The sequence below is a fragment of the Kwoniella newhampshirensis genome, chromosome 8, assembly GCF_039105145.1.
Source record: "Kwoniella newhampshirensis strain CBS 13917 chromosome 8, whole genome shotgun sequence".
NCBI classification, from domain to species: Eukaryota; Fungi; Basidiomycota; class Tremellomycetes; order Tremellales; family Cryptococcaceae; genus Kwoniella; species Kwoniella newhampshirensis.
In genome coordinates, this window is record NC_089962.1 from 127,167 (window position 1) to 153,491 (window position 26,325).

Here is a 26,325-nt window from a genome sequence, read left to right on the forward strand (position 1 = left end):
CTGTTGTCTTCATTTTCATTTACTGACATATTGGTGTACACACTGACATTACTGAAACCTTCGTCGGAGTGTCACTACTGATATATACATGTTTGCGTGACTGGCTGATTTCATGACCGTTCCTTGGAAACCCACGCATCGGCAACCGTAAAATGGTTGAAGAGACTAGACCTATCCCGAGCAGCTTGAGCGGCGTAGAGAGCATTGTGTCGTAGTTGGAGTAAGTCGGTTCGGCGAAGTTGCTACACCAGTCAGGGAGAATCATGATCAGTTTCGGCGATGAAGCAGGATATGAAACCCCCAACGCATTGAATCGGAGGGACACGCAGGAATAGCGGGAGTGTGCGGGTGATGAAGCATGATGGAGCGCTGATGCGGGATTCTGGAAGTGCAGAGGGAGAAGAAAGATGGACGTACCGTTCGATCGCATAATTGACGGAATATTGAATCCCGCTTGTCGAACAAAGCTATCGGGGTATCGAACTACAGGTGAGACCGTATCAGCTCACGCGAGAACTTCAGCTTGTAAGTCGGATCTCATCGAGCTCACTCACTTCGACTGCTCGGCCCACATCGAGAACGAGGATCCGGTCGTAATATGCTACCGTCTGAAGACGATGTGCGATCGACAAGAGCTGAATTTTCGAACGATTAGCAAAAACGAGGAGCGGACATGAACATTTGTGCTATCGGCGGTGGATGGATGAATGGGTCGGACTAACTGAAAGTGCAAGTTGATCGAGTCATAAAGTGAAGGAACTCACGGTGACCCCCTTGAGATGAGTCTGGATGATACGCTGGACCAAGTCGTCTGTTCCGAGATCGACAGACGATGTGGCTTCGTCAAGTAAGAGTATTTTGGTATTTCTCGCCAAGGCTCGGATCAGAGCGACTGCAGGACAGCCCGGACATGGCAGAGGTCAGCTTCCTTCAAATGATTGACTTCACGACAATCCTCGCAGCCCCTAGGCAGCTCTCTCATTCACGCTGGTCCCCTTCACAGTGATAGCTTTGGGACACCATCGAGGTAAAGATGTGAATGGGAGGTACAGTATACTCACCAAGTTGTCTCTCTCCTGCAGAAAAATTGGATCCCTCATTCATGACCTTTGAGTCGAGCTTGAACTTCTCTCGGAGAGATCGAGATTGGACGGAAGGAAGTAGTGGATCCGAGTGGATGAGCGATAAGAGGGAGTTTAGATGGGCATCGGAGTGGTCAGAGAGGGGATCGAGATTATCTCTGAGGGGATTGCGACGGTCAGTAAGCATCGAGGGGATCGACCGGTTCAATGCATGTCGAAAACCTCTCAGACTCACCGGATGGTCCCTTCGAATAGGAACGCATCTTGCGGTAAAGTGCCTATTCGACTCCTCACCTGCGATGGTAACACAAGTCGTCAGCTCGATGCCAATGAGTCTAAGGCGGTCCTGTTTCTCCCGTCGTCAAGCCTGGTCTAGAATCAGTGCGGACGGTACTGGAGTCTCTTCTCTCTGGCACTAACTTACTGAAACCTTCCCCTGCCCACCGTGACTCAGGCTGAATACCATGGGAGCAAGAAAAATTACTCACCGTATCTAGTCCAACTTTACCCAGATCAACACCATCAACGCTCACTTCCCCCTCAAGATCATCTACCATCCTCATGATGGCGCTTATCAGACTACTTTTCCCAGCCCCCGTCCTCCCAATCACACCGACCTTCTCACCTCCCTCAATCGTGAAATCAAGTTCCTTCAGAACGTAGGGTGATGTCCGGGTATAGCGGAGAGAGACGTTGTGGAATGATACGGAACCGCGGGATGGCCATGATGATAGGGGAGGATCGGTAGATAGGGTGCGAGGGGGCTCGAGAGGAAGACAAGTGTAATGAATAATCCTTTCGGCGTTGTTCTGCGAGTCACGACATACGTAAGTTCCGTTTGATCAATCCCATTTACTATCTGAATTTTGCAAGGGGAGATCTGGACAAGGAGGTCGCATACGGGGACTCGAATCGCGGGCAGAGGAAGAGGATTGGCTCATCTTACCATCTCTAGCTCGACCTGCGCATACAGAGAGACCAAATTCGAGAACACAGAAGCTGCTGCCAGAGTGTAGGAGAAGACAATCCCGAATTTGGACGGGTCGACGGAATCACGCAGTACTGTTCCCACGATCGCAATGAGCTAGGGGGCCGGGTCGGAGGGGAAGGGAGGGTTAGCTCAGCCGTCTCATTCCAGGAGCCATCGAATGGCATGTCAGAGTCTGACTCACCAGTACGAGCACATTGGAAGAGAGATCGAGACGAACTCCAAGCCATCTAAGTGTATTGTCAGCTACCAAGTCGTCCTGATCACACGAGCCGTTGGGCAAGCGACTGACCCCTGGATGACAAGCTGATTCGTGTTGAGAATGAGACCGTCAGTCTACCCGTCATGCACTCCCGATCTCTTTCAACATCAAGTATCACTCACAGTGAGTATGTACGCTCTCTGCGCGAATCCGGCTCGAGTATTCAGCTCAAGCCTCAGACTACTGGACTGGAGAACCTTTCTGACTTACACCTTCGACATTGATAGCGTTCTGTAGTCTACCTTCAAAAGTTGATTGTTTGCCAAACGCTCGAATGACCGGTAAACCCGTCAACTAAGAGTCCATCGTTCAGCTCTATAAATGGTGATTCTCGTGTCGCAGGACCCAGACTCACCTGCTCGCCGAAGGAGCTGTAGATTTGTGAACGAGCTATTGAGTCGATGCGCTTCACTTCCCGCGAAATCTGACGATAGTATGATCCGCAAGTATACTAAGCAAAAACGAATAATGACTTTCAGTCAGCTGATCCCCGCAGAGATAAAGCAGAAAACAGAGGGCAAGTGCGAAATGTCACACTCACGTAGAAGATACACAATGGGATGAATGATAGCCCGAGCCATGGGTAGGTGTACAGGATAAGACAGAATGTTCCGATCGCGGACAATCCATTCCTAAGCTGGACTCAGCCAATATCCGGAAGGGCCCCCAAGCAGATACCTACACGAGAAGGGTCTCCCATGCGAAGGCCATACGATCATCTAGCATCTCGATGTCTAGGACATGACATACATGTCAGCATTGTGGCCTCAGTGAGTCATTCACAGGACTGACCTCTGGATAATCGATTAATGATTCTCCCGCTCTGAATTCAGAAATGTTGTCAGGGGAAAAATCCTACAAGATTGACAGGAGAAAGAATAGCTAGGGGTCGAGACGTACTGCAGTCTGATCATGCCATCTTGTCGGACTTCGCATGACGTGCTCCCATGCTTTACTGAACAAGGCGTACGATGCTCGAAGGCCTGCCAAGAACATGATATAAGATGCACCGAACTACCACACCGATAGGAAACTGATTAGTCATACCAAAGACAAGATTGCCACTCCAGATGCCAGGAGGATTCTTACGGTGAACAGACCAATAGCCACCCCGAGTCCTGGTGCCGAGGATTCAGTATTTGAGCCACCTTCATTGACATATTCTTCCAGCAGAATGAGGTAGAATTCATCACTCACCGGCATAAATCCCCATGTAAACACCTTGTGACAGACCCCAGTCACCGGCTGACCAGAACCCAAGGAACAAGGTGTTCGCTACAGTGGCGATCTGGGTGAATGCTAACATCAAACAGAACATAATGGTCCAGAGCGGATTGCCGATTGCACAGACATAGATGCGATACACCGACCATGGTATTGTACCTGTTTCACGTTCTTCTTCTAATGAGCTGTCATTCGTGTTTGGTGTTGAAGAAGGAGTTTTGTTGGTGGCCTCTGATTTTGGAGGACTGAGTGTTCTGGAAGGGCCGGTCGGCTGAGAATTCCCAAATTCGTTAATCAAAGATCGTAAATGACCATCTTGCTTTCGAAGCGACTACATCACAGGCCATTGGAAGATCATCAGCTGGAATTACCAGAAAATGCTTCTCGACGTTCGACTAACGTCATATGTTCCCAGTTGTACGATCCTCCCTTCACCCATTCCGTCCTTGTCCATGACGACGACCAGATCCGCCATTTCCAACACATCCAATCGATGGGTGACTAGCACTCTCGTACGACCGGCCAACGGTCCGGACATTATGCAGTTGTGTAAGATGTGATGGGTGACATTTGGATCGACAGCTGAGAGAGGGTCGTCCAGAGGAAGATGGAGGTGTTGGCGTATGCTGCTCGAGCGAGGGAGATTCGCTGTCTTTGACCGCCGGAGAGCAGGAGACCCTTTTGGCCGACGTCGGTGCTGTCAATGGTGACGAAGGGGGCAGTCAGCTTATGAAGCCATCGACCGTCCTCTCGGGAAGGGAATGGGCTTTGGAGGGCCGAGAACGAGACACAGTTGACCGTGAGATCTCAACGAACAGACACTTGGACAACACTGACAGATCACCATCCTTCATACCTTCGACATCCGTGCGCAATGCACATGCTTCCATCACGGTGTGATATCGGTCAAAGTCAATTTCGTCAGGAGGTGCCGAAAACGTGATGTTATCTCGAACACTTCCGGAATGGAGCCAGGCCTGGTGAGGGACTGTTGCATATCACCAATAAGAGTGGGAGAGCGGAAGAGCGGAAGTCAACACATCGAGCATCATGCGTTAGGCAGAATGGGATTGCAGTTGCAATTGTCTTTCTGGTTGGTGGTCCATTCGTTCACTTACCGTAGCTTACCGAACCGCCGAAAATTGTATGACCTTGTAAGGGCTTCATCTCGTCTATCAATGCAGACAGAAGAGCCGATTTGCCACTACCGACCTTGCCGACGATACAAGCTAATGCACCTGTGACATTGATCAGAGACTGGCGAAACTGACATGGTATCCGAAGGGCGAAAACGGTGAACACACCTCTGGGTATACGAAGATCTATACCTTTCAAGGCGAATGGCCTCTTCTGAAGCTTAGAGCCTTTCTCTCCGAGGTCTCTTTGTGGCGGAGAAGTATTGCTATTTGGATTCGTCTCCGGCAGCGATTCGAACTGAAAGTCGCCTTGGATATCTATCGCGTACGGCGCATTGGGGTGGACATTCAACTGAGCTGAGATCTCTTCGGATTGCAAAAGGGCGCTGATCCGAGCTATACGAACCAAGATTGGAACTCAGAACCGGCCTCAACTAACGCAGTACTGTTGTCGGTCACAATCAATATTGGCATAGAATGGCTTACCGATCCCTACCAAGGCATCGCTGATTGCGGTGAAACACATGGGCAAGAAGGATATGGGTGTTTTGAGCACATTGAAGTATTGTAAGCCTGAAAAGATGATGGCGGCGTTGAGCTGGTGTCCGCTCAGACCGTATGTGATAAAGGTCACTATGCAAAGAATAGTAACGGTCATAGTGGTCAGCTGAATACACTGTACCATGACGATGATGTTCCTTGGCTCTCTGTACACCACTCTATGATTCAAGTGCTCGTAAAGAACACTGCTAAGGACAGTTTGGGGAGATACTCACACACAGCAGCTAGAGTCGGTACGAACGCCATCGTGGCATTCATCAGACTCCTGTTCAAGCCATTCTTCTTCAAGTAGATCAACTCCTTCTTCCGCAGGTCGGACACTTTGGAGCTAAACAGATCTACATAGGCGAAGAGCTTGACGGATCGAATGGACGTTATGGTCTCGGATAGGAGACGGAGTCTGGAATCCACGTAGGCGAGTTGCGATTGCCGGGTGCGGATCATCCGTGAGAACATGAAGGCTGGATCGGAGGGTCAGGACGCTTTTCTGACAGTTTAGGTCACTGTGTAGGCTGGATGAGGCAGGAACTGGACGCGGTGGGAAGGTATGGCACATGGTGGCTTGGAGAAAGGTCGCAGAGAATGAATTGCAACGGTGGCGGTACTCACCTTGGATAGGACCGGCGGCAGCCATGACCTAACAAATCATGTCTTTGATTGGTGACTGTGCAATGCCATACCTTAGGGGCACACTTACAGCTAGACCGACCAACGCAGAATAACCAAGAGTCCAAATCAGTAATCCTAGGCCCACCGCTATCTGAACAGGTTGAACGACTAGATCTAACGTCATTGGCGCCGAAAAGTCCTGTACGAGCAAGATCAAATCACTCCCTAAAACTGGCTGGATGATTGGAAGGGCTAAAGGTCGTGGAGCAGGCTGTGTGTTGGAGATGAAAAGTCGGACTTACGAGGAATGAGGCGTCTGCCGAGACCATGGTAGTGATCTTCCCTGCTGTCATCTCGACTTTGGCCGAAGGCGAGAGTCGCCTAGGTAAGTTGGATTCTTGGTCACTTATAAGGATCTGTAAACTGTATCTGAGCATAAATCATCACTCACATAGATTTACGCGAAATCAGATCTATCAACTTTTGTCCAACCTGTATCAGCTTGCCACCTTTCTAACTCGCCGACGACGGAGCACAACGGTCTACTCACGGCAGCACGCAACATGAACCCCATGACTGAACCCCTCTGAAGAGCCTGATAGGAAAACAGACTGGCAGCTTGTTGCATTAGGAAAAGAGCGAATGCGAGACCGATAGAGTATCCGATATGTTTGGGTGTCTCAGATGCTTGACCAGACTTGATGGCTTGTGAGTGGGTATGAGCTATGGTCAGTTGATCCATGAGTAGCTTGGTGATCAATGGTGAAGTGATTTGCAGTGCGGCTACAAACATAACTCTACCATTAGCTTGACAATCAGCCGACAGTGAAGCCTCAGATCGATTCTAAAATGGCGCACAACAGGTGAACAGTGGGGAGGATCTGAACTCGCCGGCACAGGCCTTGAAGATGACAGCTTTCCACCATCTCCACCATACCGTCTTGTACATGGCTTTGACCAGACTCATATCGTACTCATGTCCGTTTTCAATCACCAACTTCCCCTCGGCGATCTTTTTCCCCTTTCGACTGCCGTATCTTCCAGATCCTCGAGCCTTCAAGTCGATTGGGCTTACCTCCTTGGTTTCCTGTTCTACCAGCTCAGAAAAAGCATTGCCGGATCCGTGTTCCGGCCTCGTCGAGGACGAGCGGCTAGAAGGATGTCGTATGGCGTACTCGTCCACTGTTTCCTTTATCGCCATACTTTCTCGGACTTGCTTGCTATAAGCTCGAGAAGAGGTAGCGGAGAACCGTTCTTTGTGTGGTTTTCCTGGGTCGAACAGGGGCCTGCCACTCTGAAAGATAGGCGATCCTGATTTGTTCGAGGGAGAACGTCTGGAAGGTGGAGTGCGTGCAAGAAGGTTGATCTGCAGCTCATCGGCTATCTGATGTACATTACAGTAGCCATCAGAAAAGAAGTAAGCGAGAATCATGCCTACTCACCGTTTGGCAAGCGAGATCGTCCGTCAAATTCCACAAATCTACAATGGCGCAGCTCAAGGTAAGTCAATACTTCCGAAGAGCATTTCAAGGCGATGTCGCCGACCGCTTTTTACCTTGCGATCAGGTGGACGACTCACCATCCGCCTGTAAAGGTCTTGTATATCCCACTTTCATAATCGGCGTGACCCATTGGAACAAGGTTCGAGAGATGAGATTGGCGTTGGCTTCGGGAAGGGTTCGATCCGCAAACACGGCGGGAGGAGTGGGCACAGGGCGATAGAATGGGATTGGCATGATTGGCGGGTGTCAGTGCCGTGAGATGATACTAAGTTATCGATTCAGTTGATTCAGTTGGTCTGATGTGGACACGACTGATGATGTCCTTCTGTTCTTCGTTGTTGTTTAGCGTTCAACAAACGAATCAAGACTGCTTTGAATTATGAGGAGGACAGGGAAAAGAAGAAGCAGACATGGTCATCCGAAGTATGTGTCGAAGGACCCCGCTGAAGGAGTTTCAAACTTGCTGACACAAAGGTGTGACTTTCGGCCGGTAGTGTTTGACCCTCCTTCACAATGGATCGTGCTTGTTGAGCATAGTGCCACGAACACTGGCCTTAGAGAAGTCATTCGCATTATCCGGGCCATTATCAAGCTCTACTGACATTGACTCCGGTCTTTCGATCACATCGCCAGCAGATCTATGAAGGTCCGTATCATCTTCCATGACGAACATGTAAACTTGTCACTACTCGTCAGTACTCGTAACGAACGCGTCTGACCAGCCAACTGATTTGTAATTTAACGTCGCGCCACATCGCCACTCGCCGGATTCAGCCTTTCTTTCGTCATCACACTCGCGCTCACATTCATCTATCTCTCACATACAGATCCATCCACAACACAACAACAACATCGATCCACATCAACATCCTTGTCATATTTCATCCAGTATCGTACGACCCGGGTCCTTCGTCAAGTCACTGTCCTTTGTCTCTAGCGATTCGAGGAGCTGTGTCACTACACGATTGTTATTGTTTGGAGCAGGTCTCTAGATCATCTTTCCTCCTTTCCTTTCTACTTCACTCTTTCGGCTACAATCGATCTCCCCTCTTGCCCTCCACTCACACGTTAGCTCATAATGGTGAGCCTCGCGTCCTCCCCGCTCACATACGAGAATAAACCTTGTGAACTGCATGTCGTTCAAGCTGTGTTAACGCTGACTCATCTGACACTACTCATAGTCTACAGCAGCCAAACGACGTCTGATCCGAGACTTCAAGAGACTCGCTTCGGATCCTCCTGTTGGGATATCGGGCAGTCCTAACCCTGATAACATTATGATCTGGAACGCGGTCATTTTTGGACCTCGTAAGTCGATCATGGGCGTGGACAGCTTCCTTCAACATTTTCATCAAATTGCCATCTACCATCTACCGTGACGAGAGAGTTCATTGTTAGACATTTGCTGATGCACAGCATCTTGCATTCCTTCATCCGCAACCCCATATATATCTCCCTTGTCCCTTCAACCCAATGTCATGACCGCCCTTCAACTCACCCTTCCCCCAAATCAGCCGACACGCCATTCGAAGACGGATCTTTCCGACTTACGCTGACATTCTCCGACTCATACCCCAACAAACCTCCCACGGTCCGCTTCGTATCCAAGATGTTCCATCCCAACATTTACGCGAACGGAGAACTGTGTTTGGACATCTTGCAGAATCGTTGGAGTCCGACATACGATGTGGCCGCCATCTTGACTAGTGTTCAGAGTTTGTTGAACGATCCTAACCCGGCGAGGTAAGTACACTTGTTTTCTTGTCGGGATTAAGCCAAAAATGTCGGGAACGGACTGTTGTATATACACTTGAGATGCGTTGGCAAGCTCGATCTGTGCTGACGACTTTGATTTTGTACTCAGTCCCGCGAATGTAGATGCTGCTCAGTTGTTCAAGGAGAATTCGAAAGAGTATGAAAGACGAGTGAAGGTGTGTTTACTCATTCTGCTCCTTTCGTCGCCTGTGGGCTGGATCTGGTCTGCTCTCCTGGTCCTGTCGAACAGTAATGACAAATCCTGACCCTCCCTATGTCACCAGCAAACCGTTGAACTTTCATGGCTCGATAATCCGGAAGAGATCGAAGCGGCCGAACCTGAGTCGTCATCGAACATCCAAGCTGTGGCAGCGTAAACAAGCTCGGACCAATAAAGGGAAACCGCGTCGTAATCATCGAATCAAGACCGGCCACACTGTAAGAGGAGAGGAGGAGAGCTAGGAGAAGTGATCGATAATGAAACGGACATCGTCCAAGCGGTTCTTGACGCGGAGGCGAAGAAGCTCTAGAGGCGCAGGGAGGTAGTGTGAGGCGTGTAGAAAGTGTGGAGAGGAGGAGCAACGAGTGAAAGAGACACCATATAACTTGTATTTGCCAACACACTGCATCTAGTATCATTGATACCTTTCCCCTTCCCTGTTTTTTCTACCCTTTACAAACCCATGCATTCCATTCTCGTATATATCCGAACGCTGTCCTTCGTGCTGACAGCTCCATACATCAATGCATGTCTGATAAAGTCCAGGATAATAAAGTCCAGGATACAACATGTGGCAGAAGACTAAGAGGCAAGATTTACAACAAAAAGAAAATCGAAATATGCCGATAGCAAGAGGCAGAGAAGAGCAAGCACATTGTTTATGCAACCATGAGTACTTCATTTCGTTCACCTATCAAGGCCAGTCTCGTCTTATAAAACACTCTGACCAGTTCGTCTCTTCCCTCACCTTCTTGCCCGACTTTACTTGGATGACCAAGTGGTATCTTGACATTATGTAACCAAGTTCTCAAAGCCAGAGCCTTCCTAACATCGCAATAGATCCTAAGATGATCGCCCGCTTCCACGCGAACGGGTTGAATGTCGCCTATATTTCGACCTCGGTCAAGCGTCGGAAGATGGAGATGCGATTTGGGAGGGTGCGAAGAGGGGAGATCGAGGAATGGGTCGGGTTTCGGACCGGAGAAGACATACGAGATATTGCCGAAAGGAAGTGAAGGATCAAGATATAGTGGATGAAGGAAGGTGTCGATGAATCTCAATAACAAGTCTTGAGTCCATCGGATGATCCTCGGTTTCGTCTCCAATTCTTCAGCAGCTGGCGGCAGAGAATCATCGGCGTGTAAGATAGCTGGTGAAGGCGTCGGTGGACTTTCGGAAAACGTTGAAGGAAAGGGGGACAGAGGATGATTGAGTGTGGGAACCAGGACGGGACCATGAATCGGGACGAGCCAGTACACTCTTCCCCGAGGATTGGCGGAGATGTAATGCGGTAGGTCTGGGTGAAACGGGTGTGGACAAGAGTGATATTTCCGAAAGAGATGAAAATCAGGTATTGCCGAGAGTTTGTCCTTCGACTTGCGTTTTGGTTTCAATGGGAAATACCGGATGGGATGTGAGTACGGCTGTGAAGAGAGTCAGCTTGACTGGCATAAGAGAGATTTGGCTTCTGGGCTTCGTGAACCACCACGGCCATAATTTCACGGGATGATATGACAAAGGACTTACAAGCGAGAGGAAGGTCCACAAGTAGCCGTAGCCAGAATCGGAACGGATTCGTCTTCTCCAGAACTTTTTTCGTCGCTTCGTCTCTTCCGCCCAACTGGCTTCCCCTCCCACAGGTCCTGCACTCACCACCACTTCGATCCGTGGACGGGCGATTCTTGCATCTTCTTCAATTTGAATTTCCGGTTCCAAGATCGCCTGACGAGCGGGTAGCAACCGAGCAGATGAAGTATCATCGCTGGCTGTCACTACAGAGTCGGGAGCTCGATATTTCCCTTTCCTCGTCCGTCTACTTTCCGGAGTTTCGCCAGTAGCCAAGCCCGCCTGGGTTGCTTGACTATCATCGTTGTGCTTGTCGTTTACTACCGTCGAAGATACTTTCTTCCATAAGGGTTCAAAATCTTCCAGGTCGTCGAGCGTTGGGTCAAGGTCTGTGTTGGAGATGGTGGAAACCCAAGGGAAGATATACGATCCTACTCGTGGAATTTGCGAGGGGTTGGGATGAGGCGGGAGTGGTGGTAGTTTTGCTCGTATTGAAGGAGGCCGGGAGGGAGTGTAACCTCGTGAGGGATGTCGTAGAGAGCCTATCAAGGTCGAGATAAGTCATCCGCGCAAGACCAAGAGCGAAGTTTTGAAATGAGTGGGTATCGCTTACATACGCAAGGAAATGCTAATCCAGCCGTGTACCAAAAAGTCTGCGGGTCATTTGTGCTCACCAGGGGAACAACAGGAGATGAGAATCCAGTTTCACCCGCTAGACGTACCGGTCCTATCGCGTGTCGAACCTCTTGTCGACGATCGCTCAACTTGCCTTCGAGAGTCGTATCTCTCCTCCATCCATCCGACAAGATCTCCTCACCTCTCACGTACGCATCTTGAGCTTCTGTAGCGGTGAGCTCGACATTGAAAGGAAGCGCCAAGGTGATCATATATCGAGCAGCATTGGGGAGAGTGGCTGATGACATGGACGTCTGGAAGGTTTCGTCTTCGGCAGGTTTTTGATCCGAGAGAGCAGGTGATTGTCCGGATTTTGCATGACGAGAAGATCGACGAAGCGATTGCGACTGTGACTGAGATGATGAGGAAAAGGATGCTCGGCTTTGGCGAGTACGCAGTGGTGGCATGGGGTAGACATTCGGCGACGAGGGTTCTGCTATGACATTATAGAAGGGTAAGGTGGCTCTAGAGCGATATGCACATAAAATGCTGATTGGAACAAGAAGAGATAGAACAGAAGAGATGGGATTCAAACAGTCTCTACAAGGTCAGCAATGACGCGCCACACTGGAATTTGATCCCGTTCTTTTATTTAATGTTGGAATAGCAAAGAGTCGCGTCAACCTCGGACACTGACCACGCGGGACAGGATATCTCTACGCGTCCTCGAGATCTGACTGATTGAATTGTCTGATGACCGTGACTCTTCCCGCATCCTGTCACACCTTTCCTCTCTTCCTTCTGCATCAGTTGCAACTTTGTATCTCCACAGGTTATTCGCTGACAGTGTCTACTTGCCATGTCACTCACCTCACCAGAAGAAGAAGAACCGAGACGAGGTGGGAGAGTCAGGAGACAAGTGGAGAAATTCGATGCCAGCACGGGACTGGGTGAGTTGGCGAATCTTTCCTTCTTCATCGCCGGGCCATGTCACACCACAGCTGCTGATGACGGTGATGACGGTACAAAAGGCAAGAAAGGGAAGGGAAGACAGGGTGCCGGTGAAGAGGACGACGAAGAGGTAAGCTACGATCGACCACCTGCTCCCGGCGGCAGATCAGCAGCTGACCATCGACCATCATAGGATGAGATCGACGAGGAAGATTCAGATCAAGAAGAGCCCACACCAACAAAGAAAAGGCCCCGTCAATCGAACGGTGCCCTTTCGGCTGCTAAGAAGACTAGGACACCTGTTGGGGCAGGAGCTTCGAGAAAAAGGACAAAGAAAGCCGCAGCGCCAGTGAGTAGGGAAGCACATGATGCAGAGGCCGTGGATGGTGTCAAGGCGGATTCCGCTTTGTTCAGTAAGTCCGCCTTGTTGTCACTACTCCTTGCACATGACACGTCCATCATCAGCTGACGTTGCGTTCTTGTAGATGCCCTTCAGTCGGCCGATATCGCGCTACAACCCCTGATCGACGAATGGGTGCAGACGTATCAAGAAGCAGCTGGTGATGAAGTGTCGGAACAAGCGTCCATCTTCGAGCTGGTGGTCCTCTTCATCCGATGTTGTGGCCTGTCGTCAGATATCGAACAAGCTGAGGCGACAGACGATGATGGTATCCCAGATGTGGTGGAGAGAATCCAAGATGAGAGTATTAGGGTACGCCAGGCGCCGCCAAAAGAGCGCAAGAATCCTGCTGATTTGTTATCCATCTCAGGTCGCACTGGCTGCATACCCACTCATATCGCGAACCAAGAACTTCCGAGCCTTCAGAAACAACCTAAACCTTTTCCTTTCCCATCTCATCGACTCACTCTCCCTTACACCAATCCTCTTTCACAATACCGAGAATACCCCACATTACACTCTGCTCGTCCCTCTGCTGCTCAACTGGCTCAATTGTATGTCTTCATCTCCACTACGACCTATCCGTCACACCGCGACATACATGGGTCTCAAGATCAACTCAGCGTTGTGTGATGTCGCTGCGGAAGTCAGCAAGGATCTCAGTCTGAAGCAGCGACAAAGAGAAGCGGAGATCAAGAAGGGTGGCTCTACTGCAGCAGCGCAGAAAAGGTTGAAGGATGTCGAGGCAAAAGTGAAGGAAGCCCAGGATAGGAAGGGACGACTAGAGGAGATGTTGGAAGAGGTCTTTGACGTGTGAGTACAGCCGCAAGGTGGTTCATTTCATATCACAAATACTGACTCATGTTGTCAGGATGTTTGTTCATCGCGTCCGAGACGCGGATCCTGCCATCAGGACTGACTGTCTGAGGGAGCTAGGAGTGTGGGCCAAGAAGTATCCGGAGTACTACGTGTCTACTTCTTACCTCACATACTTCACTCGGGGCTGCAACGATTTGGTGCGTGAAAGCACCTTCCGTTTCCGACTTTATCACTCCGCTGTGGCTAATCATACAAGCAGAATAATCACGCTCGTCTAGAGACAGCCCGGGCTCTTGCCAACCTCTACACTAAAGAGTCTTTCGTCAACAATGCGAGAACCGTCACAATGCGTCTCGCTCCTCGCCTAGTGGAGATGGCTCTTCGAGATGTCGATCTTTCGGTCCGAGTCACAGCTATCTCGGTCATCACCCTCATCGACAAAACAGGAATCTTGCAAGATGAGGAGGAATCTCAACGTGACAAGGTTGCCCGATTGATTTTCGACCAAGAACCAAGAGTACGAAAAGCTGTCGGCGGATTCGTCACAAACCTCTGGGAGGAAAGGAAGGAAAGTCACAAGACTGAATGGTCCAGTCTTCGACCACAGAAAAAGAAACGAGCAGGAAAGATCTCAGAGGATGATATGTCTTCTAGCTTAGACTGGAAGGCCCTCGCCAGTCTCTTGGTCGAGATCTCCAGGTCTCTTGACGAACCTAGCGATCCCAGCAGTTCTAGTCAGTCTGCGTTGCTTTCTACCTCATCTTCCGGCTCTTTCACCAGAGCTGTGGCCGCTGTGGAATCGATCTCGGCTGAGCACGAATTATGGAAGGACTGGGAGAAGCTTGTTGATTATCTCCTACTCGATCACTCGACTTCTAAGGAGGACATGTGGTTGCTAACAGAAGATGAGGAGACTTTCATGCTGCAAGTCCTGATAGCTTGCATTCAGAAAGACGACCAGGTGAGTTAGTTTCCAAGACGAGGCGACGATCAGCTGACACCTTGCAGGATGAGGACCAGGAAGATCGCACGAAAATACTCATGAAGGTGCTACCCAGGCTCTTCGCCAAGCATCAAGGGGACGTCAATCGAATAGCGGGGATCCTGTCCATACCACAGCACATGAACCTGAGTCTATATGTAGACATGCGCATGGGTCCTGTAAGTCCTACACCAGCCTGACTTAAAGCTTAGAGCTGACACTTAGGAAGGCGTATGACTCGTTGTGGGACGATATCACCAAGCAATTCCTACAACACACCGATACCACCGTGCTCACGGCCGCTATTCAAGCCATCAACCATCTCACGAATAACGCTGCGATGGCTGCAGCCAACACCACGAAGCTCGCCGAGATGCAAGAAACTCTTTTCGCTTCTTTGAGGGATACCATTGGCAACCAAGATGTCTCGCTCCTCACCCCAGCCGAGGACCAATCAGCCCAGCTCGAGGCTATCATGCTCAGAATCTCGCTCTTGGAGAGGAGCAGGGATCTGGTGGAAGTCATGGAGGATGGGGAAGGGGGACAAAGCAGTGGCTGGGAGATCGTTCGTGCGTTTGCGGACCGAGGGAAACTAGGCTATAAAGAGGAAGCAAAGGCAAGTATACCTGTTGAAACTGACCAAGCGACATCAGCTGATGGTCATATAGATGGTCGAGTCCGCGGTGCAGATTGTTTTCCTCCACATGACCTGGCTCTTCAAGAGGTTCACTGCAGAAGATGCGCAAGACGAAGGCAAGGTCACGATGTTGAAGGAGAAGCTAGAACAAGCTGTTGAAGTTGTGTACAACCTGACTTTGGGTGAGAACGTCAACACTGTGGACACCGTCCGTCGCCAAGTGAGTTGCTAGGCTTCCTTCTTCCTGTATATATAAGCTGACAACATCGGCAGTCTTTCATCGTTTTCACAAATCTACATGTTCTGTTCTCCGCACATACCGGGACCGCGGCATCTGCCGCGAAGGCATGTGCATTGACAATGGAGGATGATGTCCAGCATCGATTGGGAGGAGCATTCCAAGCTGCCATAGAGAAATACGCCTCGTCGCTACCAGTCCCCGAGGAATGTGAGGACGCAGCTGGTGACACGGCTAAGCATCCTGGTGAGCGACTTCACCGCATCAAATCTTTGCAATCATAAGCTGATGCGAGGTTTCAGATACCTTGCGTTCAACCGACAGAGCACAAGAAGAATTTATTTTCCTCCAGCTCGTATCCGTCTTTGTTGGTGCTATCCGTTGCGGCGTCATCGAGGTGGAGCACGCGAAGGAACCCCTGGCACACTATGGTCGATTTGGATCTACTTATGATGCCATCGTGAAAAAACTGGTGGATGTTCTGAGAGATGAGGGCATCTACAATAAGGAAGCAGACACTGTGCAACATGTTGCTGGCACTGCTTTGCAGCAGGTGAGTCGATGAAAACCGACTCAATCCCGGTGGCTGACAGAATGGCCATACCTCAGTCCTTTGACATCTTCCTTGACGGTGAAATCGACGAACCCTCCGCTCCCATAGCTCTTGCCAAGCTTATCTCTACCGCTTTCGTAATTCATGGCAACCATTTCTCCATTCTCCGCCAAATCCACCCGGCTGATGTCTGTGACTTCCACATCGCTGCACTGGATTATGTCTCTCGCCGGGTGACCCACTACGTCAAGCAGGAGAAAACCTCAAACTTCAGGAATCAGAGATTACGGTTGCAGAAGAAGCGATTCGCCGCTCTTTCGTATTTCAAGGCTCTCATCTTACTCCTAGGGCCTGTGACAGGCAAAGACGCCTTGAAGATCAAGAATCACCTCGACGACGCTATCGAGTCCACAGGCGCGGAAGCCACTGTCAACAAGGGATGGGATGCGTACAGAGCTTACGAGAAGAGATTGGTCGCGATTGCGAGCAAGGACCCGAACGTGAAGATGGCTGCAACGAAGAAAGTAGTGGAGACGGAAGGCGAAGAGGAGGACGAGCATGACGATGCGAGGAACCGAACGCCGACCAGAGTCGTTGGAAGGCCAAGATCGAACACCATCACCAGGGAAGCAAATCATGGCGAGAATGGCAATGGTCGTGCCAATGTTAATGGAGACCGATCTTTACCGCTTTCGCCGCCCCCAACAGACGACCGGGAAGAGGAGGAGGAGGAGGAGGAAGAAGTGATCGTGGTAGAGGAGGAACCCGTTGTGGCAGGTCAAAAACGAGCGAGGGAGGACGAAGTGGATCAAACCATACAATTCAGCTCTCCACCGCCCGAGGGAGATGAGATGGATCTGGATCTGGATCTGGAGCTGGATATGGATTTCCCGGATGTGGTCCCCTCTCAAAGGGAGAGAAGTGCATCGGCTGAACCTACTGTCAAGAGAAGGAAGACCGTGAAGCGATACTAGACGGTGTCTGTGATGGGAGGTGAGATTGTTGGGTGGGAATGAAATTTCGGTAGCTATGTCTGTGATCGCAGTGTGCAAAGTAGTCTCGACTCATTTTCCTTTCGAATGGCAAGGTGGTATAGTATTCATTTGGGCCTTTTGGTTGGACGTTGATCGTGTGAGTATGCAATAGTGAGATTGAGCAAGTCAGCAAGTAGTAGTGAAGCACACAGAATGCAAAACCTAATCTGCAACGACTGAAAGATAAGAGTAGACCTGCTGTTGGATGACAGTACGATGTCGAGATAAATTAACAGTAAATCTCGATCGCCAGAATTGTCCACATATCTTTCCGGCGGAAAGATATTCAGCAGATCGGGAATGACGATGGGGGTACGTACATGTACCCGTTATGTATTTGGCAGATTTACTACTGTCTCCGCGTTCCTAGATCAAGATGGGGAAGGGAGGAGGGATGAGAAGCACGACAAAAGGGAGACGGAGGGGGAGTGATCGATAAATGTGGGTAAGTCAGACCTAAGCAGCAGCAGAAGCAGAAGCAGCAGAAGCAGTAGCAGACTCACCTACTGGTAATCACCGTCCCGTCATCGTAGGCTTTAGGCTTTGGGCTTTGGACTTTAGCTAGCATTGTCAGTGGAGGGTGAAAGGCGTGTCGATCGATCAACAGGATCAGACTCCGACCACGATTATGCCTGCGAGTACTGTGTATCGATACGATCGACCTCGCACTATCTATGACACAGTGATCTGTGATTGTTGTTGAACGATAGGCTATCGGTCGACAAAAGGTACCATTACGTTGCCTATACCGTCTACTGTATGATACCCCGTACCCCGTCAAGAAAGAAGAGAGCAAGCAACCTTATATCGTGTCTGCAGAAACCGTTCCGTGAGAAAAGCCAAGTGGTCATCTGAACCACTCTTAAAGATCATATCATATACTTGTACTTTACAGTCTTGATTCAGCACTCGGGGTGAAATACTACCACAGTACGTCGCTGGCTTGGATCCCCTCAAGACTATTCATTCCGGGCCAACCTTCCCACTCAAGCTCACATACTCGACTTCAGCGCAAAGACACTTGCCGCTATTGTGAGAGGTCGACCCGAAGGACACCATCAAAGTGATTCCTTGTCACTCGCACGCTGAACCAGAATCGTACCCTCTCTTACTTCTAGGCGAGCCAACTTGCCCTCCTACTTCATCTCTCAATCCAAATTCGAGGACTTCATCCCCGTCCACAACTTCATCATCGTCAGCTGGATCCGGATCATTTCCCGCTCTGATCAGAAAGGAGCGGAATCCACCTCGAATACCAAGTCGGGGACAGAGACGTGTGCCCCGCTCAACGCGGGATAGACCTGCGATGAAGTGGTCGGATAATCTCAGACATTGGGATAAGTTCAAGGTCTATAGATATGTGATTCTCTTGGGGCTCAGTCTGTCAGGAGATGGATGGTGAGTCTCTCTTGAGGTTCATCTCTTCTCCTGCCACTTAGTCAAAGCAGGGCAAGTAATCCACGTCGAGTCACCCAAACTCCCCTCCCCGTCTCGTGAATTTCCAAGGTCATCAGAGGCGGAGTGAAATGCTAATACTTGTGATTTTAACAGGTCGTACGAGGCGTCGGTCATTGCCTCAATCATACAACTACCAGCATGGATCACTCATCTGGGATACGAGACGACCATACCTGAGTGAGTGTTTCCCGACTCCATCTCCTAGCACATCCATCGAGCACGCCAGTATCTCAAAGTTCCCATCTTACGAGTCGTTGTACACCATGCTTTGTGCTCCTTCGTCTTCTCCTTCGGCCTCCGTCCTACCTCCCCGGGTTGTGATGAGGATCCGATATTCTATACTGACTCCACTCGCAGCTCCAAAAACCAATGGATCGGTCCCGTCTATTCCCTAGGACAACTCGTGGGCGGTCTCATCGCAGCCTTCTTCCTCGACACCTTCGGTCGTAAACCGACCATGGTGATCGGCGCCGTGTTGATGGAACTATCGACGGCGTTGTTGGTTTGGAGTTATAGTTTCGGGGTGGTCATCGCTGCGAGGGTCATTGAGGGTGTATCGATCGGGTTCCTGTTGTTGGGTTATCAGGTGAGTGGATAGGGCCATTTTCCCAAACGTTGCCAGATGGCTGGACATGGGCGAGGTAAGGGATCGCGAACCGATCAAGGATCCGTATGAATGTGAGGCAAGCACAGAGTGTCGATCATGGGCGAGCTATTCGGGCAATGACGAGAAATTAGAGACATGCCTCTTGACGGGCAGGGGGGCCTCAAATGCCCTAGTTAATCAGAATCAGGCTAATCTCGCAGCATGATTCATGAATAGATCTATGCCGTCGAGATCGCTGCCAAGGAAGACCGAGGCTTCGTATCAAGCTTCACTCTCATGACTGGCAACTTTTTCGGTCTACTCGCTGTGGGTACACTGGTTTGGCAACTCGCGAAACAAATCGATTTCGCTGACCAGCTTGAATCGCAACCACCTTTAGGCTGGGATAGTTTGTGAGTGTTATACACCTTTACTGAACGATTAGATAGAGCTAATCGTACATTTAGACGGTATATCGTACTCTACAGGAAATGCAGGTTGGCGGACCGCACTGGGGATCACGTTCGTGCCCGCCACACTACTATTGATGATCTTACCTTGGGTGCCGGAATCTCGTGAGTGGTACATGTTCATTCTCACCAAAGGACTTTGGGGGGTGATGTCAACTGATTCATGCCCTACCAGCTCGATACCTCTACGAGAAGGGAAAACACGAGCAGTGTCGAAAGGTCTTGGGCAAGCTCCATGGGTGTACACATGAAGACGGGCAATTGATCCTCTCAGAAGCAGGAGAGACAGAGTACGAAGCGATGCGAGCGGGTGAGTGGGGTGATCCCGGGACACAAGCATATCGAGAGTGAAATTGTTGACACGGCATCTTTAGCCATCACATGGGACCAGGCCCATGGTCAAGATAAGTGGGCAGCATTATGGAATTCCAAAGCGGCTCGATATCGTTCATTCGTCGCCATCTCCTCTCAATCGTGGTGGGCCTGGAATGGGGGATCCATTTTCACGTATTACTACACGATCGTCTTTTCAGCAGCAGGAATCACCGATCCACACGTCCAATTCGGTATCGCGGGCGTTCAAAACGCCTCATGGTGTATCGGTGGGATCGTGGGTGGATATCTGTTAGATGTGTGGGGGAGAAGGACGAATTATCTCATTGGGACGGGTCAAGCTGCGCTTATGCTCATAATTCAAGGAGCTTTGGCTCTGGGCATCTTCGATAAGGGGACCGTAAACCATGCGGCTGGAGCGGGGTTCGTCAGTGTGTATATCATTCAGTGGTTCTTATGGGTCATGTTCTTCTCTCCGGGTGAGTAGGAGCGATTCATCATTGCGCACGGTACTCCCCGTCCGTTGATCATCCTTACCGGCTCTTTGGGCGCACACTCAGCCATAGACGCTTACTGACTCTTTTCGTACCAGTCGTCAACATGCTGCCGGCCGAAATCTACTCTGCCGGCCTGAGAGCACGAGGATACGCCATTGCCAACGTCTTCTCGATGGGAGTCGGCTTCGCAACTCAATACTCTGCTTTACCGATGTATCGCCACATGCACGGATGGACGTGGATCTTCTTCGCTGGTTGTATGCTATTCGCTTTCACCGTGATCTACTTTACCTATCCGGAAACCAAAGGGGTGCGTAGCTTTGGTGTCTCTGGGTGTATTTACAAAGCACTGGATCTGGTCCATTTGCGCTGACGCTGAGGGTATTGTGGCAGTTGACTCTGGAAGAAGTCGAGGTCGTATTTGGTACAGGAGCAGGACAAAGGGTCAAAGAGGCTTTGGGACAAGCTTCCCCAGTTGACCCAAGGACACCGTGAGCATACGAATGTCACGGATCTTGGGGGGAATGATGCTGATGGACGCGTTCTGATCGTAATGTTGTAATACAGGATACACTATCAAGCTCAAAGAGATATCGATGATGAAGATCGGAAAGGAGACAGCACACACATGAGACATGCCCGAACAGTATCGACACTGAGTAGCTAGTTGAATCGTCGTTTGTCTGCCTCGGGACACGCCAAGATTGATGGGCTGTGAGTGGTGCGCCATTGAGGACTCATCTGTACAAGAACGCGTATATGTCAGGAAATGTACAATTCACCAGTAGCCATTTATTATCGTGGTCGATCACTCCAGATGATGATGTCACCGGTTATCTACCCCCGCCTCTCTTCCAGGCACGGGCACGATATCATGTTCTACCTTTTACGCGTATTGTCACCGATTCCTTTCTTTTCTCTCTCTCTCTCTCTTGCAACTCTCATCTCTCGTCAGCCAACCTGACCTGTTGACGACAACTGTCGACTAAGACTCTACTCCGACGCACGACTCGACAGCTCAAACGACGACTCTCACCGTTCCCCATCTCCACAAGGGGGATCCTTGTTGGACATAGAATCCCGAGAGATGGATTCCACTTCCATTGTCGCGTCTCATCCAGCTTCCGATATCGATGATGAGGCGGATATCAATGAATTGGATCTGAGTTACGAGCAGGAGCGTCTGGAGAATATCAAGTGGATATCAACTTCCTTATCTCTCATCAGCCTCCTTTAGATCCTTCAACCACCTTTCCTTCATCTCAGAGCACATTCGTTCCCTCAGATGATAACTTCTCTTTTATTCCGCCGCTTCACAATTCCATATCTGACCATATGCTGACTGTATAACAACCCCTTTCATAGGAACAACGCAGCCCTCTTGGCTTCCCTAGGCCTCAACTCCAACCCAGCCCCCCGTAAATCCGGCTTTCCAAACCCTTCGCCAATTTCCTCTAATGCGTTGAAGAAATCATCTGTGTCCAGCGAAGAAGCCAGGAGGAGGAGGGAGGCCAAGGCGAAAGAGGCGGCGTTGAGGAGGGCTCAAGAGCCTATGAGGAGGAGTAGTAGAGTCGCGGCGAAGGTTGTGGGGATGGTGAAGGATGAGGCAGATGAGTGAGTGGAGCGCGTTTGGATGTGGTTCTTCTGGGTGTATGCGAGGGTATGGTATATGGACAAATGGTGGAGTGAGGGTGAGGATTTGATGGGTTATCCAACGCTCGCTGCATTTGCATTCGATTGAGAGGTCGAGAACTAACGCGATCTCCACATCCCCTATCCCACCACCACATAGCCAACTGTCAAACCCACCACAAAGTCCTATCAGACCGAAATACAACCCTCTCCCACGAGCGACCGCACCCACCCTCGCTCCAGGACCCACATACTCTCCACGCTCAGACTCCACCTCCACCCCAGAACCGCATAAACCCGCGCCACGACCTACGAGAGGTGGGGATGGGAGATTGATCTTTGAGGGGAGATGGAAGGACGTCTTCACGCCGAATATCACTCCGGAAGAGATGTTCCGAGGAGGTGCTTTTGGTGGCGGCTTCTTTGCGTGAGTGGGCCGGATCGAGGTCTCAGCGAGACACGAGTTCTACCAGGAGGGGGTTTTCAACTTTCGTCGGCTGTTCACGCTGAACTGCAACCTCATTGCCATTTCCCTTTTCCATCTGCTCTTCTGTCGCCTGGACTTGCACCTAAGCTGACATCTGAAATCCACTAACAGCGACACATACTCCCAAATCCTTCGAGAACCTCTCCCATCGACCGTTGACCTACTCTCACTCCCTTTCACACTTGCCCAAAACGCCACCCTCCTCACCAACCCCGAACCATCAGGGGACTATAACAGATGGAAAGTGCGTGCAGGGCAATCTTTGCAGGAATGGGAGAAAGCGGGTTGGATATGGGTGGGAGATCCGAGAGGGTGGGCTCAGTGGTATGTCCGTTTTTGCGAAGGCAGGAGATGCGAGGATGATGAGAGGCAAGTGAGGAGATGTGAGTGGGGTTTCTTTTGATATTCTTCTCGTGTCTTATCATTCGAATGCTTTGCGTTCCCGCTTGTGGCTTGTTGGAGAGTCCGTCTATTACTCGCTTGAGACTTCTTTCGCCTTTCGTCAGAAGGCCGTAGACTGACTGTCGACCAACATCCTCTCCCACTCCTTCACTGGACGAACAAAACCAATCTCACTCGAAACGAAAGACAACAACCAGAAACAATGACGGCTGACCACGACAGCTTCTACAGGGCTCAAGGTTGCAGGTCCGACAGGGCGGTTCAAACGTGCCCTACTGAAGAAACTGCATCAAGCAGGTGGGAAATCAGCAGTGGACGACGAGGAGGTGGCACCGGTGTTGAGACAGTGTCTCTGGCAGTGGGGATATGAGTTGAACGGTCAAGAATTCGATAGAGCAATGCAGGGGGATTGAGCGATTTCGAGGGTCGGAAGATTAGTTAGGTCAGCGTCCGACTTGCGAAGTAGGTTCGGATTGATAGTCGATTGAGATGACAAAGGGGGGCCGGCGAGAACGAACGCAACATGCTGCCAATCTTCAGAATCCCTTATTGTAGCTTATAGTTTCAGTCGCACGCCAGACCAGACGGATCGACGACTTTTCTTCCCGTACAAATACAATGTCAAATGCATGCATGCTGTGTGTGTATGATACATGAAACCCCCGGATTGTTACGTATGCCTCATAGCAAGTATCAGATCGCACCTGCACTTCTTCTGCCGCCATTCGGGACTCCTGCACCAGTCATTGCGAAGGCATTACCGCACTCGCTTACCTTACATCCTCTGCTGTCCACTGACATACCCGTATCCCCATCCGCCCTGCTGCGCTTGACCGTTCATGTACGGTCCTTGCGCTTGATACATTCCCGGACTGGTGGTCCCCGTCATTCCCTGCGAGTGTAGCTGCATGCCATAGGATTGTCCTCCACCATATCCACCCTGTTGAGGCATGAACTGTTGTTGTTGTGGGACAAAAGACGGTGAAGTGCCGAATTGGTTCTGAGGGACGAAAGATGGTGAAGAAGTAGGTTGGAACGTTGGCTGAGGCGAAAGATGTCCAAAAGGATTTTGATATTGTTGCATACCCATCTGTTGTGGTGATGTTCCGAACATGCCGTTTTGTTGAGGGATCGGCGAAGTGGCGAATCTGTTTCCGTTTCCGTTTGTCGGCGTAGATGGGGAAGGCGAGAATCCCCCGATACCTATAGAAGGCGATGGTGAAGCGGATAGGAAACCATTACCATCACTACTCGAATAACTGGCTGATAGATATCCTGCTCCCCCGCCCGCCTTGTAAGCGGCCACGTTGGGCCCATTCCAGCCGTTTTGAGGCGACGATGACATGTCTACTTGTAAGGGCAATGTCGAGTTCGTTCCTCCTCCAGTATTCGAAAAATCTATCAGATTCGCAACTTTCGTTTTCGGCTGAGTGTTATATTGGTTTTGTTGTGAGTTTACGTTGACACCGTTCGTCGAGGTCGACCCGTTTGTGTACTTTGCGAATGACGTTGAGGAAGAGGCAGAAGCGGAAGGGGCGTTCCATATTGGTCCGTTCGTGGAGAGATTGTTGCCCGAAGTCGATCTCGTAGGTCTAGCTCGTGGCAGTGCCGAAGGACTCGCACCGTTGATTATAGGCGGTAAAGGAGGTAAATCCCTGTCTCTCCCTTGGCCCCGTTGTCCCAGTACAACAACATCATTCAACTCCGGATTCCTCAAATTTCCCCTACCGACAGGGCCGGCCGGTAATCTCCCATCCCTCTCCCGCGCTCTATTCAGCGAAGTGGGCTCGCGCATGGTCGGAGCAGTGAGCTTGAACGCCCCTTGTTCGTATTTCTTCCTTATGTATTTCTCGATCTCGGAATCGCGCTCTTCGTGCCCGTACGAAGGTGGCGGTGGATGGAGTTTCTCGTTGGGGTTGAAGATCTGGTTCGAGGCGATGTTACCCATTGATCGGATGGAGGTGATCTGGTCTCGAGACCATGTATCAAGAGTGACGGATTTGCTGAGGTGTTGATATTATCGCGTGCGATGAAAAGGTGACGATAGTATGCGCGACGAGGTGTTGACGTCACAGATCGACCGCGACAGGGGTTCGACACAGCGCATATCAAAGCGAAAATGGGAGTGTGGTGTGACGTGAAGATTCAGCAATGAAAGGAAGGCTCGTTGCGTCAGTATCCACTACCATACCTGCCCCTGCCTGACCGCCCAACTCACACTCGACTCTTATGCGTCCCCATCTTTCTATGTACCGAAGCACATCCTACACACAGGAATATCCCGAGATTCGTACTGGCCCATCGTGGTGCTGGTGCATGACAATCCGCGCAAGTGTCTGGTAGTCCGACCAAAGGAGGTAAGTCAAATGGGCTGAGTCAGCAGATGCCTTCGCTCCCGATTTGCTCTTGAGGGGGAGTGGAACAGAGACGTACCGTTGCCTGGTAACCTGAGAACCTCTTCGAGCATACGTTGGTGACGTTGTTCCATCTTGACAGTGTATATCTGACAGGTATGCACAACGTGAGATGATATGGTTGTATGAACTTTGATTTTCTTTCTCGCTTCGCGTGTCGTATCGGGTGACTCTCTGACTTTGGCCAAAGGCACACAAACGCCAGAAGGGAGAGTGCTGAGTAGTTCACTGTATGTGTGGTTGGCAAGAAGCGTGATATCGAAGATGAGTATCGATGCTGAACGATAACAACGACGACGACGACGACAATGACAATGAATGATCTGACCAAAATGCGCGTCCTTTTGCAATCTTAAATCTCGGTGAGCACAGACCCACGTCCGAATGACAGAAAGTGGAGGTAAGGTGGCGCTACGAAACAAAGACAACGCGTCAGACACGTGGACATTCCTGGGCGGGTGATAAACCAGATGGATAACTTTCATAGAGTGATGCGTGTTGTTTTATCGACGATCAGCACTATACTGTCAACTGGCTATGTTTCAAAGGTTACTCTTTGCCAAGCGTACTCTCTGGCGAAGCATCATTCCCAAGGATCAACTTGACCACTGCAGCAGCTGGTAGCCAGATGTTCGATCGCTTGGCCATCGCTTGGCGTCAAGACAAGTCAAAAGCCATCTTCCACTTTCGGACCTTGATACCAAAGAATCGGGTGTAGTAGTGAAGATCCTGCGAACAACGACCCGGCCCCGTGTCGTGAAGCGTCATGTCTCGCTCGAGTATGGTTGAATGGCGTTTTGATCCTTCCGAAGCGTCCGGGTTGTACATTAGACTATCTACTGTTGTATTCAGTCAAGTTCGAGCGCATACCAAGGCCAAGACACTTGCATTGACTGGCAATGAATGAGTCGT

At 50.3% G+C, this 26,325-nt stretch overlaps 8 protein-coding genes across 8 annotated transcripts; 4 read left to right on the forward strand and 4 right to left on the reverse strand.

Moving 5' to 3' along the window:
- Nucleotides 1-110: 110 nt before the first annotated feature.
- On the reverse strand, nt 111-4,031 carry IAR55_004267 (uncharacterized protein; the record flags this gene model as incomplete). The annotated part of the gene is made up of 20 exons (XM_066947366.1): nt 111-242; nt 418-483; nt 555-635; nt 765-892; nt 1,062-1,240; nt 1,318-1,376; nt 1,571-1,891; nt 2,029-2,166; nt 2,255-2,300; nt 2,363-2,376; nt 2,455-2,472; nt 2,543-2,626; nt 2,688-2,783; nt 2,874-2,964; nt 3,015-3,066; nt 3,125-3,155; nt 3,233-3,346; nt 3,422-3,450; nt 3,530-3,887; nt 3,957-4,031. The coding sequence occupies 20 exons, from the start codon at nt 4,029-4,031 to the stop codon at nt 111-113; spliced, it is 2,112 nt and encodes a 703-aa protein (XP_066801780.1).
- A 62-nt stretch (nt 4,032-4,093) lies between these two features.
- On the reverse strand, nt 4,094-7,598 carry IAR55_004268 (uncharacterized protein; the record flags this gene model as incomplete). Its single annotated transcript, XM_066947367.1, has 14 exons — nt 4,094-4,253; nt 4,394-4,544; nt 4,675-4,794; nt 4,861-5,088; nt 5,179-5,325; nt 5,469-5,714; nt 5,863-5,890; nt 5,951-6,061; nt 6,165-6,243; nt 6,314-6,342; nt 6,413-6,645; nt 6,754-7,246; nt 7,305-7,342; nt 7,442-7,598. 14 exons carry the CDS (start codon nt 7,596-7,598, stop codon nt 4,094-4,096), a joined length of 2,220 nt encoding a protein of 739 aa, XP_066801781.1.
- Nucleotides 7,599-8,442: 844 nt separating this feature from the next.
- On the forward strand, nt 8,443-9,496 carry IAR55_004269 (ubiquitin-conjugating enzyme E2 2; the record flags this gene model as incomplete). Its single annotated transcript, XM_066947368.1, has 5 exons — nt 8,443-8,445; nt 8,546-8,672; nt 8,879-9,107; nt 9,229-9,295; nt 9,404-9,496. 5 exons carry the CDS (start codon nt 8,443-8,445, stop codon nt 9,494-9,496), a joined length of 519 nt encoding a protein of 172 aa, XP_066801782.1.
- Nucleotides 9,497-9,998: 502 nt separating this feature from the next.
- Nucleotides 9,999-11,987, reverse strand: IAR55_004270 (uncharacterized protein; the record flags this gene model as incomplete). Its single annotated transcript, XM_066947369.1, has 3 exons — nt 9,999-10,763; nt 10,867-11,447; nt 11,519-11,987. The coding sequence occupies 3 exons, from the start codon at nt 11,985-11,987 to the stop codon at nt 9,999-10,001; spliced, it is 1,815 nt and encodes a 604-aa protein (XP_066801783.1).
- Nucleotides 11,988-12,379: 392 nt separating this feature from the next.
- Nucleotides 12,380-17,074, forward strand: IAR55_004271 (uncharacterized protein; the record flags this gene model as incomplete). The annotated part of the gene is made up of 12 exons (XM_066947370.1): nt 12,380-12,601; nt 12,665-12,884; nt 12,957-13,183; nt 13,242-13,684; nt 13,743-13,887; nt 13,950-14,651; nt 14,699-14,851; nt 14,902-15,288; nt 15,341-15,529; nt 15,583-15,793; nt 15,850-16,100; nt 16,157-17,074. 12 exons carry the CDS (start codon nt 12,380-12,382, stop codon nt 17,072-17,074), a joined length of 4,068 nt encoding a protein of 1,355 aa, XP_066801784.1.
- Nucleotides 17,075-18,440: 1,366 nt separating this feature from the next.
- On the forward strand, nt 18,441-21,145 carry IAR55_004272 (uncharacterized protein; the record flags this gene model as incomplete). The annotated part of the gene is made up of 11 exons (XM_066947371.1): nt 18,441-18,532; nt 18,686-18,769; nt 18,950-19,178; nt 19,416-19,505; nt 19,579-19,591; nt 19,646-19,753; nt 19,824-19,958; nt 20,023-20,460; nt 20,574-20,788; nt 20,872-20,969; nt 21,046-21,145. 11 exons carry the CDS (start codon nt 18,441-18,443, stop codon nt 21,143-21,145), a joined length of 1,602 nt encoding a protein of 533 aa, XP_066801785.1.
- Nucleotides 21,146-21,565: 420 nt separating this feature from the next.
- IAR55_004273 (uncharacterized protein) lies at nt 21,566-23,412 on the forward strand (the record flags this gene model as incomplete). Its single annotated transcript, XM_066947372.1, has 5 exons — nt 21,566-21,675; nt 21,844-22,092; nt 22,271-22,537; nt 22,709-22,980; nt 23,231-23,412. The coding sequence occupies 5 exons, from the start codon at nt 21,566-21,568 to the stop codon at nt 23,410-23,412; spliced, it is 1,080 nt and encodes a 359-aa protein (XP_066801786.1).
- A 362-nt stretch (nt 23,413-23,774) lies between these two features.
- Nucleotides 23,775-25,487, reverse strand: IAR55_004274 (uncharacterized protein; the record flags this gene model as incomplete). Its single annotated transcript, XM_066947373.1, has 3 exons — nt 23,775-25,002; nt 25,218-25,335; nt 25,433-25,487. The coding sequence occupies 3 exons, from the start codon at nt 25,485-25,487 to the stop codon at nt 23,775-23,777; spliced, it is 1,401 nt and encodes a 466-aa protein (XP_066801787.1).
- Between the last annotated feature and the right edge of the window lie 838 nt (nt 25,488-26,325).